Source organism: Chrysemys picta, chromosome 1 (genome assembly GCF_011386835.1).
Source record: "Chrysemys picta bellii isolate R12L10 chromosome 1, ASM1138683v2, whole genome shotgun sequence".
Lineage (NCBI taxonomy): Eukaryota > Metazoa > Chordata > Testudines > Emydidae > Chrysemys > Chrysemys picta.
The window spans coordinates 180,335,238-180,358,519 of record NC_088791.1 but is presented as its reverse complement, the minus strand read 5'-3'; the positions used below and the strand labels follow the sequence as shown (position 1 = coordinate 180,358,519).

Sequence of the window (23,282 nt, the reverse complement as noted above, 5' to 3'; positions counted from 1 at the left end):
ACCATACCTCATGAGACGAGGAAGGCTGCATGCCCACACATTACAAAAAGTGGTTGAAAAAAGCCCTTAAAACAGGTAAAACAGCTGAGTTTAATTAAGGTCGTTAAGCACAATTGTGACCTGGGGCCTCAATGACGCAAAGCAGATATCTGCCCAGGCATACATAAGTCTTCAGCTGAGTTTTGCCAAACTTCCATATTCACAAATGCAGCTGCTGCGGCTATTTTGGGAACACATTCCTTGTTAACCCTAATGTAATCCAGACTGTCAGCACTTTCATCCCACAACAGCACTCTCTCTTTTGCTGCCTCTAGTGATGTGCTGCGATACACCCAATGAACAGAGTTGCAATTGGCAGCATCCAGTACACGCATTGCCATTGCATTGCATTGCATTTGATGCACTGGACTATGCTGCATTTTCTCTGTCTGTTTTTTTCTCATGTTATTCTTACAGTTTTTCAAAGGTATCATACACCAAAAACTGACCCTTACAACAAACACCACTCTGTTTTCATTGCATAAAAAAAATTGCTGTATGCTGTTTTCGGTAGTTGAATTTAGAATGACATCAGCCACTTGTGTATACCATCCTTCCCTATAGGTCTTGGACAACCTTCCTCATTCCCCTTCAGATAGCTCCATCTATCCAATGGCAGCTCCATATCAAAATGGTAGGTAGGGCTCTGCTAACTTGCCTTAGTACTGGACCCGTTCATTATTTAACGGCACTTTTGAAAGTGCCCTCATCTTGTCTTCTGACTGACAGTCAGTTCAAGGAAGTTGTGTTCTTGCACTGGAACGCTGTACAGGAACATGTACGTGGGTTCTCATTATTTAACTACGCTTTTTAAAGTACCCTTCATTGCTCGCTTGTGATTGCTGGGCTAATCAATGAAGTCTTGCTCTACTGTGGCTGTGATGTCCCCTGCTGGACTATACATGTGTACTATATAGTCTGGCGCAACAGAGCAGCTGCTCCCACAGGGAACCTTCATCTGGAAGAGCTATCCCGTTATATTAGCAACCGTGAATGACAGAGACAATTAGGGGGAAGGTACATTATTTTTTTCTGATTTTTTCCTCTTTTTGTTTTTGTCAGTACAATTCTGCTCTGGGTGCCTCAGTTGCAGAGCTTGCTGTGGGAATATCTGGCCAGGCCAGTATAGTCATGTAAAATTTAGCATATGGGACAGTTAAAAAAAAAAAAACGTTCAGGGATAATTCCATTCCCTAAGGTTTTGCTTGTTTGTTCTGCATCCAAATTTTAGAAAATGCCAAGGGAAAGTTTCTGTCATAAATTCTGGGCCAGACTGGATGGGATGTGTGCATGGCGGGGCACTGATGTAGATTCATCCCACCCCGCCAGGAAGAATTCCTGGGGAGCTCAGACTAGGGTAACAACTTTGCTGTCTCTTCAAGGGTTATGGCATGCACTCCCCAACACACCTGACCAGCTCTGAGAGCCACAGTGTCTGAGATTATGCCCCCCACCACATCCCACGTATTTCTGGTACCTGTCAGGGAGGAAGGGGGAATTCAAAGGACATTCGCTCCACACCCCCAAAGGGGACTGTGCCAGCACCTACACAAGATTGCAAGGGAGGGAAGTTTCCTTTACACATACAGAGCCATGTCCACAGTGTGCCGTTTCTATAATTGTATATCGTATGTAGGAAGTGAACGTCGCATAACACAACTAATCCTTTATCAAGATTATGGGAATCCCGAATAAGACACAAAAAAGAACAAGAAAAGGTTTGGAGTAGTATCCCAACATTTGTGAAATGAAATTGATTTCCATTCAAATCAGGTCTTTTACTCTTCTTGAAAATGTCAAGGTGTCAGCCTTGGCCATTACCAGACTGTGATTTATAGTTGAGACAAAGTGATAATACTCAGGTGACTGTCTGGAGTTGTACTGCAGTGTCTGGAAAGGCTACAGATGACAGCCACCTCTTTTCTTAACCAACTTGCATTGCTTATCTAAAATCACAGTCGTTTTTCCCCCCATCCTTGATAAGAAAACGATAAAATACAGGCCTAAAGATTTACTTAGACTTAGGAAAATAAACAAGCATTGTGAAGGGAATAGATTACAGATCTTCAGAGGAATACATTAAAAACATGCTTTATGACAAACTGTATCTCCCCTGTTTGGAAGAATGTATTTAAAACATGATCCTGAGTAGCTAGTTCACATTGCAGAGGTCATTTTAACTCACCTGTATAAAGACAGTGTATTTCTATAATTCAAGTGAAGTACAAGTATGGGAAATATTGAATGTCAAGATAAATTTCCAAACATTCAGAGTTATAGTCCCCGTTTTATTCCATTTGGAATTAAGATTAAAATATTGTGCTAACCATACCATTCAGAGAGAATATCAAATACTGACGTTGGCACAACCTAGGTGATCAGGTGATTTGCACTTTAATCATATGATTAGAAAGAGTTAGAAATGACCCAGATATTGTATGGTCAAATACTCAGTGCACGTCTTCACTGGCAGCGCTTTAACGTGGCTTTGTAGTCGCGGCATAAAACCCCCCACCTCCACAAGGGTATAAAAAAACACCTCCACACAGCATTAAAAAACCACTGTGTAGTCGCGGCATAAAAAACCCCACCTCCATGAGGGGAATAGCTACCAGTGCTAGTGCACTGTCTACACTGGCACTTTACAGTGCTGAAACTTGCAGTGCTCAGGGGGGGTGTTTTTTCACACCCCTGAGCGAGAAAGTTGCAGCGCTGTAACGTGCCAGTGTAACGTCCCAGTGTACACGTGGCAGTGTAACGTGCCAGTCTACACTGGCACGTTACAGATACTCAGTTATTTCTCCCATTGACTTTAATGGGAGTTTTGCGTGACTAGGGATGACAGGATTTACTCCATAGAGCCATGAGCCAGATTTATAAAGGTATTTAGATGCCTAAAGATGCAGATCAATGCCTAGTGAGATTTACAGACGTGCTCAAACAGATTAGTTGCACAACTCCCATTAACTTCAATGGGTGTTAGGCATCTAGTCTGTTTAGGAACTTCTGTAACTCTGGCCCCATACCCTTACCCTTTCAGCTACAAATGCAGAGGGGCCCTAGTAACTTATGGTCAGAGTGGATAACCAACTCAACCTGAGCTCCTAGTGTAATGGACTGGTTAAGAGAGCAGATGTGATCTATGAATGTATAAGCAGGGGAATACAGAGTAGAAATAGACAGGCATTATTGCCACTGCATATGGCATTAGTGAGATCATTACTGATATTCTGTGTCTAGTTCTGGCGCCCACACATGTAAAGGATGTTGACAAATTAGAACAGGTTCAAAAACAGCTTCAAGACTGATCTGAGGTCTGGAAAAACCAGTTTTTCAGTGAAAGTCTATAGAAGTTCAATCTACTTAATTCATCCAAGAGACGGGTAAGAGATGACTTGATCACAGTCTACAAGTACCTATATGGGGGAGCTGGACAAATTCAGACTAGAAATAAGGTGCAAATTTTTAACAGTAAAGGTAATCAATCATTGCAACAATTTAGGAAGGGTAATGAGGGATTATCCATCACATGAAGTATTTATAATCAAGATTGGTTGTCTACTAAAAGATATGCTCTAGCCCAAACAGAAGTTATGGGCTTGATGCAGAAGTTTATATGGTTCATGTTATGCAGGAGGCAAAATGCCTTTAAAAATATCTGAATCTATAAAGCAGAAGCATTGTAGTTCTGCTGTGTGGGGGAGGATGCCAGCCTCATAAGCATGTGGTACATAACTTATATGGCACCAAGTCTCCTAGCATAACTTAATGCAGCTGGTGTTTGGGAGCTGGCTGGGCATGGGAGCAGAGGCCTAGATATCATGACTATGCTGTCCTTGTGGGGCAGCTGCATAAGAGCAGTAGAGTCTACTGCAGTCATTAGGGTTTGCTGTCAGTTCATGGTATGGGCTGGATGCTGGGGACAGGATTTTGGCCTTTGTGAGAGTAAGCAGGAAACATAATTTTTATATATCATATAGAACTATGGGAAATGTACAGAACAGGTTTATCTAGACAATTGCTGCACCCAGCAACTCTTTCTTGAAGAGCAATTTATTGACAATACTTTTCCTACTGGATGTCTCAGAAAACCATTGGGAGCATTTTAAATGATCTATCTGAAAACTCATAAATGTGGGTGCAGAAACTATGTTGGAAGGTCTTGATGTGGAATACAAGATTCAAGGCATTGGGACAGTGAACCTATCACTGATTTAAATGTGACCCAAGTCAGCAGTGACAGAAAGTTACTACAATCTGGCAGCTAGTGACAGATGTGAAATAAATTGTAGTGTTCAATGCAGCTGCTTGTGGACAGACAACCACATTACAAAAATACACCACTAGAACTGGTTTAGGGTGATTAAAGACTGGATGGTCTGGAATACTGAACATCCCGCTCACATCTATAGAAGTGGTGGTCCCTGAAGAATGGGACTAGGCCCTGGTCTACACTACAGACATGTTGATATAACTATGTCACTCAGGGGTGTGGAAAATCCACATTCAATGGATGTAGTTACACTGACCTAACCCCTGGTGTAGACAGTGCTATGTTGACAGTTACTGTTAACATAGCTTCCACCTGAGGGGTAGTAACTGAAAGGACAAGCTCTCCTGTTGGCATCGGTAGTGTCTTCACTAAGCGCTACAGCGGCGCAGCTGCACTGACACAGATGAGCCACTGCAGTAGTGCTGGAAGTGTCCACAAACCCTGACGCACATTGACAGTGGTGTTGGGAAAATTGTACTGCTGCTGCTCCCCTTCTGGGCCCAATCTTGCAATTGCTGAAGCACTGGATACATTACCAAAATCTATGAAAATGTCGGTCCAAGCAAACCATGACCTTGATCTGATTATTCATTATCGGTATTACCGTAGTGCCTAGAGGTTCAAACCAAGATGAGGGCCCCATTGTACCTAGAAAGAGACAATCCCTGTCCTGATGAGCTTACAGTCTAACTAGACAAGACAAAGGGCTGGAGAAAAGAAGAATAACTATACCCATTTGGATGGGGAACTGAGACAGAGAGATCATATGCAACTTGCTCCAAGTCACACAGGAAGCCAGTTGCACAGCAAGGAATTGAACCCAGCTCTCCTGAGTTATAGGCCACTGTCTTAATTACAAGATCATCTTTCCACTGAGATAACAAGTCATGGCATAGGAAGAAAAAGATACTCATGTATAGTAGGAGAGGCTTAATATTCGGTGGAGAGAATTCTCAGGCATGGGTTAATGTTCATTCCCCGTGCATTGGGTTGATTTCCTCTAATCTTCAGACACTTATCTGACTTAGATAGCAAATGCATGTACCTTGTTACCTGTAAACATTTTTACAGCATTTTGAATTTTAGCCATTAAACTTGATGATTGTGATTTTCCCCAAGCATTTCTTAAGAAATGATCAACAAATGCTAGAAGGGCAGTCTGCAGCCTACAGCAACCATAAACAAATAAAAGTGCCTCACTCCACTCAACCCCCGACACACCACCAGCCCTCAGCTAACTCTAACATTCAGGCAAAATTTCATTCCGTGGAGTCAGTCAGGGCAGGTTACCAAAAGGCCCTCTTTTTTAAGAGAAACCCCTTATAGACACCTGTGACTGGCTGACTTTTAACAAGTCAATATAGTATCTCTTTAGGCTGTATTTCAGAAAAAAAAATGTACACAGGTGTGATGCATACAGAATTATGGGAGATGCTATAATTTAAAAATAGTTTTGCCCTGTATTTTTCCACATGGCTCCCCTAAATTTACTTAAAACATAACTGGTCACCCTAAACTGCCAAATGGGCAGCTGTGTTATGTATATATACACACAGACTATAGACACATTACATCCCTACAGTTTTGATGAACCCTCCCGTTAGAAACATAAGTGGAAGTGCAATTACTTCTAGTCCTGGGGGGAGAGGCAGTGCTACAATGCTAGCCACAAAATGGCTGCAAGCAGCCATTTTGCATTCCAGGCAGGATAAGTTTTGATGCACTCAACATCCCCATTTCCTTTGCCACACAGACCAAGACAGTCAGTCTCTGTGCACTGTGTGAGCAAGTAATAGACAACTCAGGACATGCATTAGGCACTGACTAGCCTGTCTGATCACCTGAAGTGCTGTGCAAATAGTTTGCTTCCAGGGGACATCCAAGAAGCGAGCCTGCATACCCGCTACAGGATTAGCTTGTCTGTGGATAAACAAAGGCCTTCAAGTTTCCGGGGCTGTCAATCCGACACTTTTAATGAGCAGTAAATTTGGTTTAAAATAAAAGAATACTGCTAAAGCTGAACATTCATTCAAGCCAAGGTTATTTAGCGTAGTGAGTGCCCTTGAAGGTGGCATAACAGCAGATAATTCCTGTCTCCCAAATCACAGTCTCTGAGATTTATGTTTTGCATACTATCCCTTTTATTTTTAATAGCCAATGACCAGGGCTACCACACCATTGCAAGGAAGAAAACTAATGATAAGGGGAGCTTAGCTGCTTTATTTTTAACCCTTAGGAAGCCACACAATCAGGCAGCTAACAAGCTGGTATGAAACCACTAACTGGCTAGTTACCAAAGGAGTTTGGAGGAAATGGCAAAGCTGTAGTGTGCTTTGGTTTGCCAGAGAAGAAGACCAGGACATTGCTTTGGAATGAGTCCTGTCAGCCCAGTCTTCCTGATGATGGGGACACTCACTGATATCGGGCACAGCATTCCTGACAGCCTATTTCTAGTTCCTGACCCGTTTCCTCAGGCTGCAAAATTAGCGGGGGCCAGCTTATCTGGGACCTCATATCCAGAAAGTGAAAGAACAGGCATAGAGCCAAAGCAACAGTAATAGTGGGAGGCAGGGGTTAATTCAAACCTAGAGTAGGGGATAGAGTGCATTTTGTGGTGCTTCACATTGACGGTTATAAAAAGGAATTTATTCCGCTGGAGGTGAGGAGAATATCACAATGGAGGAGGAGGTTGCTTCTTTTAGGGAAGGGAGAAAGGCCAGCAGCTGAAGACAAGTGCACAGATTTCAGTTTAGATGCACAGTGTAATGCACTGAGAATGGGGCTTATAAGGGTTAACGTGCTTCCATTTCATATGACATCTGTTATCAGAAAACAGTGATCAATTCGCCCCATTCTTTATTTAGGAATGCCATTTTTTTCAGCATCCATTATGGGACAGCAGAATGTACACAGAAAATAAAAGTACAGAAAAATTGGAAAGCCTGGAGGACAACATGCTCAGATTTACCTCGGGACACAAAGAGATTTCTTTCACATCAGAAGTATGATACTGTACCCTACCCTGGCAAAGGGATGTACTGTGATCTAAAAGGTCTCTTCCCTTGCTAACTGCTGCACTGATATTAAAATCATCATGTAAATTAGAAAGACAGAATCTCTCTTATTCATAGGAGAGATTCTGTTCATCTAATGTAGCATACTGGTGATGTTTTGGGTAAAGGGATACATTAATAAGAAAGGCATTTTGTTAGGAAGTATTGAAGTTGCAACTTAATTCCTGAACCAATCTGTTGAAGGAAATAACTACCTTAACTAAAGTACATTTTCCTTTTATGCCCGCTTAATTTCTACTTTAAACGTTCCACTTGTACTCTAAGCTCTACCAGTGAATTTAAATGGGGATTCACTATATGTTTAGTGCATTCAAGAATTCTTTGTTACAGTTCCCACCCTGCTGCATTATGTGAGCTCTGCCACGGAAGTCCAGCAGTCGGTTTGTTTTCTGCTATTAATAAAAGAAGCTACTTTTTTCCACTTCTTTGAAGAAGTTGAAAGGGCTATATGTCAGAGGGGGAGGTGGTGGGGAACAGATTGTGGTGTAATCCCCAAACGCAAATGCTGTCTAGATTAGAAACCTCCCTGAAGAAAATTTACAAATGCTAAGACTGTGCTTTTTGTGTGAGGAACACTAGAGCAATAACTTAGCCACATACTGGGTTTTGCCTACTGCTTAGGGAGCCTACTAGGTGAAAGGAATTAAATGAAGGGGGAAAAATCTTCCAGTTGGGTCTTTGTTCTGATGCCATCCATTCCTTTCAGTATCCAGTGACTTACCAGTAGAACTATTTTGATATGTAGTTCATCACTGAAGTATTCTTATATAATTCTGAGGGAATCTATTAAAGTAAAACCCACCAAATGGGATTTACCCATTGTCAGTATTTTTACAGAGTCCAGGAAAAGCTCATTTAAAAGGGTGGGACATTTTACATTGTTTTCCCTTCACACCTCATCATGCACAAGGAAAAACTATTCAGCAAAACTATATTAATTTATTTTGCTACTTAAAAATAAATAAATCAGAAGCAAATGATTACCGCAAAGAATGATAGCCCTGTTACAATCACTAATGGGCAGAAGTAAAACCCAAAATCTGTTTTTTTCCCCACAGGATACTTGTATTCATCTAACCATCATTATTGTATCTACTTTATCACACAATTACAAACTAATCCTTAATTCCGAAACAAGCAGGAACAAGAATGAAGATGCCAATGCAGAAAGTCTATGAGAGAAACTTCAGTGCATAATCAACTATATGATTTTTAAATCCCACTTAGATCAAGTTAAAAATTCTTATACAAATAACATAGTTTTGTCACTGTTGATTTAAGGAATCTTATATTCACTTAATCTCTATTGCCTCCATATTCCACCTGTTACCAGGCCATTGTAAGTAAAAAGTAGCTTTACATACAACTTAATATTACTAGATTAATGTATTTCATCTGATAAGGATGAATCTAATGTTACGGAGGGCTAGAAAGATGCAGCATTCAATGAAAACTGAAGATGCCTCATTGTAAGTAACAAATGATGGAAGATATTACCAAGGGGATGTCTCCCACAGATGCCTTGTTTAGACAAAGGGACTTTAAATGAACCTACACAGCAAAATTAATGTAGTCCCAATATTTATCTGGTGCTTGAGTGATACAATTTACTTGACAATTGTTTATGGGATCCTCTCTTTTGAATGTAAATTTGCTTTTTTCTAACAATGTTTGTAATGTCAAGGGGTTTTATATATAACATTGACTTTGGAAAGTTGGTCTCTTTTCTGGGTTGCAGATGGAAATAGCTGCATTTCAGGGTTAAATTAAGTACCAAGTCAGGAACGGAGTATAGTCACCATATGGACAAATCAAAATGATGGCTACATTTACTGCCTACAGATATTTTTGTTGCACTGCATCTTAAAGTGGTGAAAAAAGCTGTGAGTTAGTGAACCATTGATGTGCCGATTTTCATTACCCATGTAAATGGATAACATCTTCTGTCAAACTTCATTGATATATTTCATCAGATGAATAGGAATATGCCCTAAAATGTAATAATTGTAGATTCTTGTGATACAGTTTAAGGTAGACTATCCTTTCCTCCAATTCCAACGGTAATTAACCTGGACTGCAATTCCCCAGACTCATGTAGCATTCTTCTAGACAATATTAATGGATCCTAAAGTTTATAAGGTTTGGAAAGGAATCCTGACTGGTAGATTTAACACTATATATACAAAGGTATTAAGGACTTTCGGGTTAATGAATGGTACTGATCAACTCACACTTGGCATGAGCCATAAACACATTTTATTTTGGTATAACATGAAAAGTGTTGTCTTTGTTGAAACTGAAAATGCTTAAAAATGACATTCTGGAAAATGTGTGTCCCCCCTATTAAGATTAAAAGTGAAAATATATGATTATCATGATAATAACCCAATTGTACATGGCAGACAAAAGAAAAGCTAATACTTCCCCTTGCTTTTTGACTGATGTTTTTGTTGGGCTCCAGCTAAACAGCACTTTAAGTTGACAGTAAATTAGCAAACAATATGAAGGAAAAGGGGAGGAAGGAGGAAAATCATGCAGGGGTTAAGATGTTTATGTAAAACAGTGATTTTCCTTTTTAAAATTAAAACGTACAAATAAGCTGGTGTCAGGGGCTAGGTGATCCTTCATTTCCACCGCATTGAGCAGGCTCACATCAGCAGCAGACAGCCGTTAATATATGCGTCTGGCTCAGTCTGGTCTACCAACTAGGAATTCATCGAATTGTTAATATCACTCCTTTTTTGTATGCATCACACATCATTTTCTCTCTCTCTCTCTCTCTCTCTCTCTCTGTTGCTAGAGGTTTTTTTTTTTAAAGCTGTAGCATGAGCTGATTACCCAAAATCACATATTATATAGCATTTAGAAAATATTATACTGCAACAGAAAAGGTAACAGACACATGAATGAATACACATTTATATATATATATATATATATATATATATAGAGAGAGAGAGAGAGAGAGAGAGAGAGAGAGAGAGAGAGAGAGAGAGAGAGAGATAATGTGTATGTGTGTGTGTATACATTTTTGATATATAAATCATAAGCACAAAAGATCTGTTTGCTGCCATGCAGCTAATAAAGAGAAGTAATACATGCTGCCAAAGTATAAATAAGACTGCATTCTATAGGCTGTCTGTGGGCTTGATCATGCAGTCTGGACATAGGCAAAAAGTCTCACTGACCTCAATGGATGTTTTGCTTGAGTAAAAGACTGGGCTATATATTTTTATGAAGGCTTTAACATGTGCCAGTTCTTAGTTTGGCATTGTTTGAATAGGAAAAAAGGCTTAGCGTGCTCTAACTTTTTCTCCCTTTTCCAAGGGCCAGTGGTGAATAGAGTGGGTATAGAATACCAACTATACTATCAGAGTTCAAGCAATTACTGCAGATCCAGTATTCTGCCCCCTTCACTGGATTCATGTTTTTGGTGTAACACTAAATAAGCCACACAGGGTTATTTTCTGGATTCATTTGATCACCACTGTCATTTACAGAAAATATTTGGAATCTTTGTGTTATTAGTTCATGACTGAGACAGGTGAAAAATGCAGCATCTAATGTCTTTTTTTTACACTTAAGGATAATTGTAAAATGAATCACAGACATGGACAAATTAGATATGAACTAATCACATTCAAGAAAATTGTGCTTATACATAAATGCACTACAGATCCCTCATGTATACATATATGTGCATTATTTATCTGATAAATGAAGCATAATCAGGATTTGTACTTTGGAAAATGTTATGCATATTTTAAATACCATAGTTATTATATATCAGCATGTCTATACCACCCACAATATATTTAGATCTCACTATATAGTTTATCAGGGCAGAATACCTGTTCACCTGATCAACACCTTTAATATTGTTTTTAAAACAAGTCAGAGAATCTATTATGTATAATAAAGTCAATTGCTACCGAAGTGCCTCATCAGTGCATCACCCAGGTTTGATATTTTAGTTTTGCGTACTCAGATTTAGATCTACTCCTCTCAGATTACATAAATAGAAACCATCATAGGTCAATACACCTTTCTTTAAAAGAATTACTAGTACATCTAGGATGGATCAAATGTTTCCATGCAACTCTTGAGTGTTCTGAGCATGCAAGATTGATGGCTTTATGAAGAAAATAATTTCATCTTTATTAGAAACTATGTCATCTTTGGGATAGGTAAGAATTTTTTTTAAAGTAAAACTTTAACTGTAGTTTTAGTAACTTGATTGAAAACTATACAAAGCGTGGTTTGTTTTGTAAGAAAATAGGACAACAAAACTTTGAATTATTCTGTTTAATAATAATTTATTTTAACAATAGCATTACAATAAAACACAATTCCTCCCACATACGTGGAAAAAATAAACTGGAGCCAAAATATCAGTTTCAAAATGACCAAATTGTTTAGATGCTTGCCCTAAGTAAAGCCTTTGTTTCAATCAGTGAAGTGTGACATTAGTACACTATTAACAGGGTGCTGCACCATCTTGGGTTAGATACAGGAAACAAACAAAAATTAATCAGGACCAAACTACTTATAAAATATTAAGAAATACAGTCAAATGTTCTGTGTTCTGGTTCAGCACTTTAGGAGTGATAGACATTACAAAGTAGCTGTGTCCTGGTAAATCTTATGCTGAAGTCACTGAAGTATTCAGCATATGGGGACAACACAACAGTTAGTCTGTTTTTATAAGTGAAAAGTAAAAAGTGAGGGAAGAGACTAAAGTTTGAGCCTAATTCCTGGTGTCCGGTCTTCTCTGCTGAGATACAGTAAGTAGATGAAAAGTATGTAGTTCTGTGTGCAAAGTGACTTCAACACAGCATTATGAATTTGACACCAGCTTTCTCTTTTCTTTCAGAGTAAGAGGTTAATACACCAAATGAGAACCTGTATTGTATTATTATATAGACTAAGAGAAATAGTAACAACTATAAAGGAATCTCTGCACTGCCTTACAGGAAAAGAGAAGCAACAGTTTTCTTGCATGCTCAGATTATTACCCCAAAGACAACAGTATGAATGCATTTGCTAGGCCTCACAGATCAATATATAATTTGTAAAGTTTCAAAAAGTTCATTAAATATTATAGCAGTACATTTGGAAAGGTGTTTTGTTTTATTATCCACCAGAAGGATCCATAATAGCAAATTATGGTTGAAAACAGTGCATTTATCCTTCAGTACTTGATTTTTTTATGTAGATATCTGTCATTCATTTTAAATTTTAATTTGAAATGTTACATGTTATCCACTACAATATAGGTTTCCAAACATACAAATTATGTAGAATCTTTATATTGTACAATACATAGCAGCAATTTTTTTGTAGCATAACACTAATGCTTAACATCTGAAATAAATATTTCCCCCCAGATAAGAAAATCTCCTCTGGTTCTGTTAATATTGCAGATAAACAATCAATAAAGTCCAAAGCTGCTGGTTCCCCTCCGCCTAGGTCCCAAGAGCCTGACTTGTGATTGTTGCTAAAAAACCTCACAAGTTAGGGTCTCAGGGACTAGGAAAAGTCCGATATGATCCAGTAGAATTCTTCTTCAAATAATCTGAATCACTTAGTCGTCAAGATTACATTCAGTAAAACTTTTGTTGCTGTTGTATAAAAAACCCACCTTTTCAAGTAGGGGTTGGAAAAGATCAAATAAGTAGACAATATACACACAGACATTCAAAACAATAATATCAGCTGATTGATCAAGACGCTTCTTAGAATAGATTCCACAACTTTGGAAAAAAGGAGTACAAATAAAATCTTTACTATTCTGACTCATGAGTAGCCATAGTATACAATACATCAGAAGGATAAGTCTATAAATGGGTTAAAGTCTGCTTGCAGCAGATTTGTACAGTAAATGTTTTATTCTATTTCCTCTAATGCCTTAAAGAAGGATTAAATGCTTGTTAATGGGTTTCTAATTGAAATATTTCCCCATTATACCTCTACAGTAAGGTGGGCCCTAGGATATACAGCACTTTAAACCCATCCTCAGTGCAAGGATAACTTTCGGGCATCTATTTGCTTTTTGCCTCTTCCCCATATTCAACATTTAATCCCATTACAGGCTGATATTAACAGTTTCTTCTTTTCCAAACTCAAAACTATCTTTCACTCCTTAAACTGTAGCCATTATTGACATGCAAAGATTGTCGTTATTTGAGTCAAGTCACTTGAACCACCTACAACTTTTAAACATTGTTGATAGAGTAAGAAAACTGATCATATTTCCCAAATCATTTTGTTCTGAAGCTGAAAACTTTTAATGGCACGACCGCAATCCTGAATTAGATTCACATTCATTCTCCTCCAATCTTTAGCCTTGCTTGCGGGATGGAAAAGAACATTTCTACTTTAGGGATGGATCCACGATGTTTTTTCAGAACCCAGAGCAAAAGAATCAGTGGCCATAAAGGTCCTGGCCACTGAAGTAGAATCTGGTATAGAAAATTCAATGCTCTTCAGGAAGCGGTTCAGCTTTAAAGGGAAAAAGAGAAGAAGGGGGGGAAAGAATTAGAATATATGCTAGTAGAACAGGTGAATCATCCATTTACAAGTAAGCTGTACAGAAAGCTATGCTGAAGAAAATATTTGCTAACTGCCTTACTACCCTCTTGCCCTCCCTCACTCTTCTCTCCAAATGTTACCTCAGATTTCAATACATCTTGGATTACTTTAAATATTTTGGTCAGTGATATAATGCAACATTATATAGGAGCTTTTTTTTGTCATTTGGTATGCACTATTCAATCAGTTATGCCTTAGACACTAACTAGTTAAATGAAACAATAAAAAAAAAAATCCAAGCATTCCCTAGATTTCATTCCATGCTTTTTTAAAAAAAATTGAGCATGGTTTTCCAAGCAATTTTTGACCACGGCTTTCAAACCAATAATTAGAATGAAAAATCTCTCCCCTCTATAAATATGACATTAACATAATTACACCACCCCCATCACATAGACCCATCCTCCTTAGGGAATACATCTGATGCTCTGAAGATGGAAATCAGTCAGTTTTTAGTTGCTCTCAAACGTACCTTTGCTTCTCACTGACTGACTCGCTTTTACCTTCCACGCACACGCACACAGCCACAGACACACACACACACAGACACACACATGCGCGCACACACAGACACACACAAAAAGGCAAGGCAAAGCAGCGGATGCTGACTCAGAGCGGTTGTGTGTGGAGGGGGTGGTATCGGCTGGTATTTTCACTGCACTCATCATTAACATTAACTCACTGTCTAGCATCCACCCTCTCAGACCTGCTGGACTGCAGCATTTGCATGACGCTGTCACTCTAGCCCTTGCAGGTCAGATGTTGGAAGGATAAAAAAAAAAAAAGCCTCAAGGCTCTCATAAGAAATGCCTTCATTTCTTCCAAAGGGTCCCTCTTCTTATTTTTCCACCTTTCTACTTCCTCTGTTGCTGTGTCTCAGTTGTTTGACATCTTTCCGGAAGAAAATGTCTTGAGCTGCAATAAGCCAGTAGTCAGTCGGTCCTCCCCTCACCTCACACTCCTATTCCCTCCCCCTTTTTCTCCTAATCAATAAGACAGATCTCCAAATGCAGTTGTGAAAACAGGCTCTGACACACAGACTTTCATCCTCGATCCTCTGCCTCAGGAATAGCAGGCAACCCAGGCTCACACGTGATGTAGGGAGAAATAATGCCAGCAATTCTTTAACAGTCTTAGAGTTCATTCTACGCCTTCTTCATTTTTTTCCTTTGCTTGAATAAATATTGATGCAAAGGACATAAGCTGCTGGGATCCAGAATTTTCTCCTATTTTTTGTTGAATAATGAAAATGAAAATTTCTAATTTTAATGTGAATCCAAATGATTGCTTTTTAAAAACTAGTTGTACTCTCACTTGGTAGGAATTATATTATTTTAGCCAAATCATTGCCAAGATCTGAATCACCAATACGGTGTTGAAATCATAAATTGCTGGATTTAAATCAATGCCTCACAAGACATTAGTCATTCTTTATTTTAGACCTCCTTATACAAAATAGCGTGTGTGTGTGTGTGTGTGTGTGTGTGTGTGTGTGTGTGAGAGAGAGAGAGAGAGAGACAGAGACAGAGAGAGAGAACAGAAGCAATATATACTACTCAATATACAGAATAGTGGACATGAGAGTACCTCATAATGCATGTATATTGATCTATATATTCTGTGTCGTTTATCTAGAGTATTCTCTCTGTGTGTGTGTGTGTATATATATATAGTATAGTGTATAATGTATGTATTATACATATGCACAATACCTGTAAGTTATACACGCAGTATAAAACAAAGCTTTGTTAGCTGAAATGCAGGCACATTTGTATTATAGACTATGAAATCCATAAAGCAGAGTTTCGGTGTGTGTTTTTACCTTGTTCCTTTGTTCTTAAAACAAGGTACTTTCATGACACACAGCGTAATAAACTCACTAGCGTTTCCTTTTTACATGAGCAATTATTTTACCAGACAATACCACTACACAGTGATTTGTAGTATAAAAATTATTTACAAAAGAGGGATGAGCAGCACACAATTCTCAAGCCAATTCTAAAAGCTGTCTGGTGCTGCAGAAATTCTCAGCTTACCCACACGGACAGATCCCAACATGCAGTGCAACACTGCAGTACCAACTAAGGTAGCAGTTTGGCAACATAACTGTGGCAGCAAACGTGAAGGGCATCCATTCGCAGAAAAGTTCCAGAGAAAACACTACAAACCCCCAGACTACAGAAAGCAAAAACATCATGGTACGAAATCTAAACCCAGCTTGTACACCAACTCATGACCAATCATTATTAATAAACCAAAAGTAGACAATTAGGAAACAGTTAAGTCTGTAATCTCAAAGAGAGGCACACACCCACAGACAGAGAAAGCAAGCGAGAAAAGAACGCCAAGCATGAGACAACAAAAGCAAGACTGAAATCAGATTTGGAAAACTGAAAAAAACCCACCGGATTATAGCATTCAGTTTAGCATTTACTGAGGTATTAAAAAAAAATTAACTCATTCACAACATGGCTTAAAATACTTATTGTCATCAATAGTCTGTGACGGATGCCAGCTTCTTACTGCTATACGTACATTAGATTGGTCATCCCCTTTTAATCTCCATTTGCTCAGACCCATCCATTTTTTGCTGCTCCAGCATCTGTGCCCTTTATGCTTTTTTTCTGTATAGTTACCCACAATACCCTGGATAAATTAATGTCGTGACCTTGCTATGGCTATCACACGCGGGAAAACATCTACTATTTTAATAATTGAACGTTCGTGTACAGCAAACTGCCTCCTGATAGCCCAGCTTTGTGGACAGCCTCCAAAAAGAAGCCTTTGCTAGCTCTGCAACTCAAAAACAACAGATGCAGATACTAGCCACATCTTTTGTTTTTCCTTCTCTGTCTGTGCCATCTCACACTCTCTGCCTCTGTCTCCTCAATAGTTAAAAACATTAACCTGCTCAAATTAGAAACTTTAGAGTAAAACCATGAGGACGAGTCAAAATTTTAAATGGCTGCACATTTTGTAAATTTATGTCCAGACGGTGAGTAGGGAAAGTATCCAGGTTCAAGTGCTGAGGCTTCACTTGGGAGCACCTTTGGGACCAAGGGGCACACAGACTAAATTAAATCAATAGTCGTCTGAAATGAGATGTCGTAGTCAATCAGCTCAATTACCACTGTCATAGATCTGGGCTTAAGGTCTTTCCTGATTCCACTCTTCTAATCATTAACCCTTATACAGCCTTAAATAGGAATTTATGCTTCCTGTCACCCTGCCTTCCAGATGGACCAAAGTTTAACTTAGCTTTTTTCCCTAGGCTTTAAATGGTATGGGATAAGGAGGCAGGACAGCAAAACAATGTTTTAAGTGTGAATATGGCAAGGTTAGATGCATTAGTTTAAACATACCATTATGTATTTGCCATATATGATTACTATTATGCCTCTGGGAGTGGCTGGGTGGATCAAAGAATGCTGTTTAATTAACATTCAACTCAGCTGTTTCCTTGGAGATTACAAATACGAGAGGACTAGTTGAATTAGATGGGAGCTGTTCACCCCTTGCTACTAATCCAATATTATAGAACTCTTGCCCCTACAACCTAGTCAGGGACCATACATTTCTGGTGAAGCAACCTCTAGGATAAACTATTTTTAGTCCATGAATAGCTGTTAAAAAGTTTTTTATTTCAAGATACCTTTATATGCATATTGGAGTTGCACAAAATCTCCCTTGTCTTTTTACATTTTGCATCCAGTTTTCTCCCACGTGCAACAGCAGAAACACAGAGCTGTCAGTCTCAGCCACTGAAACAGAGTCTTTTAGCTCTCATTTTACGATGAACATTTCCTGCTTATAGACAAAAATTCCATGAATGGAACGAGTTTTTCTTTTTGCAAATTCTGAAAAGATCAGAAAGCTTTATATCAAAAATATCTTAGCAAAAGTCGTATATCTTTCTTGTTCAAGTTTTAACACGTTGGGTGGGGGGAACCAAAACAAATCCAGAACTCCAGATTACTTAAAACTGCTATATTCCCACCAGCACACTCAAAGTAATAAAATAATCCCCATTACATTCACAGTAACATCAATCTCTGTATGCATTGCCTTTGTTTCCACCCAGAACCACACCTTTTAATTGCAGGTCTGTTTTCAGTTGGAGAAGCAGGATGTGCAGCATAAGTCCATATAGCTCTACGAATGTCATCTGACAGAATATGCTCTATACCTTAAGGTGCTGACATAGTTAATAGAACACATTTTGGTGCTCGCTATATTTTGGGGCTGGATAGGAGGGTAGGGGTGAGGCATGAGAATGGGATAGCAGCACTCAATGGCTGTCTCGATACAAAAGGTTTAGGCAAGGAAGTCGAGGGAAGCTGTTACAGGGGAGTACACCTGAAGGAGCATGGGTATGGCACTCTTGAGCTACGTCTTGTAAATGAGATCACATTTTTTGGAGCATGCTCAAGGAAACTTTTTGCAATATCATTATACAAAACATATTGTTATTGGGGATCAATTGTCTGATTCAGTGATTCAACTGATTTCATTCGTAGAAACGGAAAAAATTGCCTATTTCTTTTTAGTAAGATTCATTCTAGAAAATGATTCAGTGCTTAGTACAGTTGCCTTTTGACGGGGATCCAAGGGACTTAGTCCTCAGCCAGGAATTACTTTGTTTCTACCTTGATTTAGACATGAAGACAACACGGCCACTAACGTCTTGGGGGGGAAAAAGACCTCAGGTTCATATCCTTACAGGGATGGGCTCTATCGACAGTGGCACAAGACACAGGAAGAAGCTGGCTACTGTCCTTTAGGGATAAAAAGGAATGTGATGCGTTCGGCACCAAAATCAACCGGAGGAAGGGCACACAGACACACTGCTCAGCTTTACTTCGCAGTACAACATAGGCAGCATTTTAGACTGCGAGCATCATCCACAAGGGGACAGCATTCACATCCACAATGGAAAGATGCAGTCTGTATATAAAGAGCAAAACGAGTGCAGCAGCCATTGTTGCAGTAACAAAAAAACAAAAAAAAAACAAAAAAGAGGTGCCTCCGCAACTACTGCTTATGGGGTGGGGGCAGGGAAAGATGAGCAGAGAGGCTGGACATGGATGTTAGATGTCAAAGTACCTTCGTGTATGAGATATCTTTTTGGGAGTGGGGAGGGAGGATTAGACAATGAGATTAAATGTGATTTTTAATATTAATGAGATTTTTCTGTGTGTGTAATATGTATATGTACACACACAATGTAAAGGAAAGAGGTGGTGGACGACAACAAGAAAGAGATACTATTGCAGGGGAATTGGACTATATCTTCCTAAAAAGGAAGGGGAAATGTAAGTGATATCAAATGTGTGACTGTGGTGTCTAGGGTTTAATTGTTATAATCTGTGTGCGCTTCACGCGGGATATAAAAACACAGAGTTGTTTCGTAGCAGTGGAGGCTTACGGTTTAGCCTCTCAGTGTGTCTCTTTTACATTTTGTTCGAGTGAGTGTTTAAGAGTAAGGCTGAGAGTGAGCAGTATGTCATACCTTTGTATGGCTGTTCAGGAAATCTCTTCCTGTTGAACAGCAAGGAGATAAAGAGTTCAGAAAAATTCCAGATGAACTGGAAATATAAAATCTATCCTGTTGCTTCCTTGATTCAAACCCCTCACATCCACCCTTAATGTTGTTTTTACAGACAATGTTTCCCCTCACTGTGATCAGAATTCTCACTTAAGCATAATGTATTTTATTTTAATTGCATGAAATGGAGCTGTACAACCAGAAGCTGAATTAAAAAAAAAATCACAAAAATAGTAACTTACACAGAAATAGCGACCTTCCAACTCTTTCTGTGCAAGTTTGCAAGAATTCTTCATACTTAGGAACTACTACTTTACCCTCCTTTTGCTGCCTTTTCAGTTTACCTGTCCTTAATTAAAATTAATATACGTGACAGCACAAATTATTCCAGTCTGAATTACTTTGAAAGTATATTCTTCCATACTAAATGGCATTTGATTTTATTGATATTTTCAATTTTTAAAAAATCTTTTCATTTTTAATTATTTGTGAAACAAAATAACCAGTGAGACAGATTTTATATATATATTCATTTTCAAGAAGTCCAAAAGCATGAAACACTGAGTGAATTAGTTTGTTTTGTCTATTGAAGAGCACATTATAGTCTGATTTTATTAATTATTTCATAATAATACTGCTTTACTCCAATCTGAAGAAATAGCCTGGGAGTAAAACAAAACACAGACTGTAAATAAAACACATGATCACTGGGGCAAAAGTTTGAGTTTAAATTTTTTGATAGGCTTTATTTGGGGATACAGTCTGCTAATCCCATAAGATTCAGAGACCCATATAGTCTTAAAATATTAGCTAAATATATTTTCTGAAATTTCTCTTTTCTTTAATTCCTGGATAGCTATATTGTGTATCTATTGACAGACGTTCAGGAAAGGGTTTAAAGACGCTGTTTCTTGCCAGAGGTCCCACTTTCCCATGCCGGAATTTCACCCTGTAGTTGCAACATTCAGCGGGCCTGATCCTGCAAAATACCTGAGCAACTTTACTTAGGCTGCACTCCCAGTGAAATTAACTGGACTATCTGCATGGCTGTTTGCTCAAGATCAGGGCTAGAATTTATACAAAAAAATCTGATGCACAGCAGTGTGTATCTTTCATGAACGATGCTGTTTAAAGGATATGCCTTTGTGACATACCTTCACAATAAGTGACACTATTTCCAGAACTTTGTTACAGGAGTTTTCAAAACTGGGCTGAACAAATGTAAATCTTTTAAAAACGAAAATAGGAAACTGTAGCTGTTAAATGCACGCAAAAATATTTAAAACTTTCTAGACAGTGAAGGTTAAAGACTATCTTGCATTCTCATAGTCCTGTCTCTTCCCTTTCAATCAATTGCATTGATTTTTGTAAGGGTCAGAGGCTATACCTTCATTGATCAAAGAAACAGCCTGATGCAGCGAAAGAGTCTGCCAATTCCAGACAGATCAATCACACCTTTGTCTGCTTTTGATACATTATGGTTATTTATTCTGCATCACCACGACTTTCTGTCGCATGGTTCTTAATGTAAAATGCTGCTGGGGGACAAGAAAATCGGGAAGGGGGAAATATTCTATTATAAACATTTTAAGTGTGCTTCTGGTATTTCTGAGGGTGGTTTATGGTGGAACTTGGCCAGCATATTTGATTTCATTTTTGACTTGGAACAGAACTCTTGTTCTGGTATTTAGTTCCCCTTACTGTCAGCATTGCGTAGGATTTCATAAAGAATACTGACAGCTCTTTGAAAAAGATTTGTGCAAAACGTATTTAAGAAAGTAATTAAATCTTGATAGAATAACAATTATGACATAATTACAACCATCATATTCCATATTTATCTGTGCATTTGTTTAGAAATATGCCTTAATAGATATAATGTAACTGATATCAATCCATGGCCACTGACAGCTTTATAATTGTAAAATGAAACTAAATTGTCTGCTTAAAATTATTGCTAGAAAATCATGCTGAACAAACAGATACAAAGCACTGAAAATGTCTCTGGGTTTGCAAACTACTATACTACAAGCTGGCTAAAGCTTTAAAATCTTACAGTTACTTCCCTGTTTTTTCACCTCTGAAAGTTGCATGTTATTGATCTTTTCTTACATTTATCTGGTCTTCAGATGCAGGCTTTGAATTTATTATTATTAATGGCCAGATTCTGATACTCTTATGCACACTAAGTAGCACTTTAACTCCACAAGTAGTTCCATTTACTTGAGTGGAATCACTTGTGGGATATGGTACTAGTTAGTCTGAGTAAGGGCATCAGACTCTGACTCCAAGGGTAAAAGCCTGTCATCATTCAAGTCAATGATAAAACTCCCATTGACTTCAATGGAGTGAGGATGTCACCTCCAGAATATCAGGCCCAATCATGTGAAAGGCTAAGCACCCTCAACTCACATTACCTTTGATGACAGTTGGGGGCTCCCAGTGCCTCATGGGATTGCTCCCTAATATAGCACCATAAAATGGGCATAGTTCTTAGCAAAGCATACCCCTTCTTCCTCCCTCCCCAATCCTACAAAGACTTGTGGTTAACTTTAAGCATGAGTACTCTCACTGAAGTCAATGGGAATCCTCACTGTACATAAAATCAAGCATGTATGTCTCTGTAGAATCAGGGCTATAGTGCAATAAAACCTAATCCCTGCATTGAGTAGCATATTCATCTAAATTGTTAGAACATTAAAAGAAAATACTTAATAGTCCAAACTGTTGGCATTTAATTTCTGATTTCATTGTATCTAGTTTTCTAAGTTGTTGCGTGCCAGATTTACAATTTCATCAGCATTACTATGCAAAGTGAAAGGTAAGTGATCTACAAAACTGGAATAATAAACCTTTTAACAATTTATGAATTTGACAGTGGCCTGCATGTATTTGTATGCAGGCTAAGAGACCCATTTTAAAGCATTTAACTATTAAACTAAAGAACACTGTCTTCTAATAATAAACTACAATGCCTAAAAGACAGAAATGTGACTGCCACCATCAGAGGCCACAGACCTTTAAAACAGTTGCTGGTTGACAGCATTACACAAAAACATACAGTTTCTTCTGTGATGATATAAAGCTGAATGTGCAACATTTCTGAGGAGTTTTGAATAAGTCTGTTTGTCCAGCTTACTTTGCAAAGGCTGTGTAGAAAACAGCACCATAAACACTTTCAGTCCCCACACAAGGGCTAAACAAAGAGTCCTCTTTCTAACCATTTAATCTGGTAATTTATTTTTTCAACCATCACATAAATCGAAACACAGCTGTAACCAATGACTTGCAGATCCAGTTCCCTGCCAGCTGGATCTTGTTCTGCTGAAGCAGCAAGATTTTTACATTGTTCACTTCTGTACATCTGGAGAAATCGTTTGGGTTCAAAGGTGACTTGAAAAGCTCTTTAAATAAACTCAACCAACAGTGAAGATTGGCCTAAGTATCTACAGAATCCACATGTAGTTCCAGAAACAAAAATTTAAAAAGTTCATTTTATCAAATTAATGTGTACATAGGAAAAATTTGCATCTTCCTACATTTTGTTACTAAGAAATTCTAATTTAACTATACACTCAGATGCCACTTTTATTACAAACAAATATTTAATATCTCCAAAGAACTTTCTGGGTCAGTTATCAAGACAATCAAGTAAACATTTGCCTGTGTGTCATATCTTAGCACAGAAAAAAATCATAAAGAAAAAACCTTTATTATAAAATACAGTAGTAGAAATAGAGTCTCTGCTATCTATCTTACT

The 23,282-nt window shown here is 38.4% G+C and overlaps 1 protein-coding gene across 33 annotated transcripts in view; it reads right to left on the bottom strand.

Annotated features, from left to right (window-relative positions):
• The window catches only part of LOC112059026 (uncharacterized), a 439,279-nt gene that overhangs the window by 29,724 nt on the left and 386,273 nt on the right, over positions 1 to 23,282 (bottom strand). For 13 of the 33 annotated variants that reach the window (XR_010594424.1, XR_010594438.1, XR_010594420.1 and 10 more), the window contains one exon: positions 11,677 to 13,887. The exons of 14 other annotated variants lie outside the window; for them this stretch is intronic. Coding sequence is in view for 1 of the 19 variants with exons in the window: in XM_042855730.2 (XP_042711664.1) it covers positions 13,884 to 13,887 (4 nt within the window). In the remaining 18 variants the exon portion in view is untranslated. Of the gene's footprint in view, positions 1 to 11,676; positions 13,888 to 23,282 lie in introns of those variants that run through there. 6 more of the 33 variants (XR_010594439.1, XR_010594422.1, XR_010594430.1 and 3 more) reach the window with 2 other exon arrangements.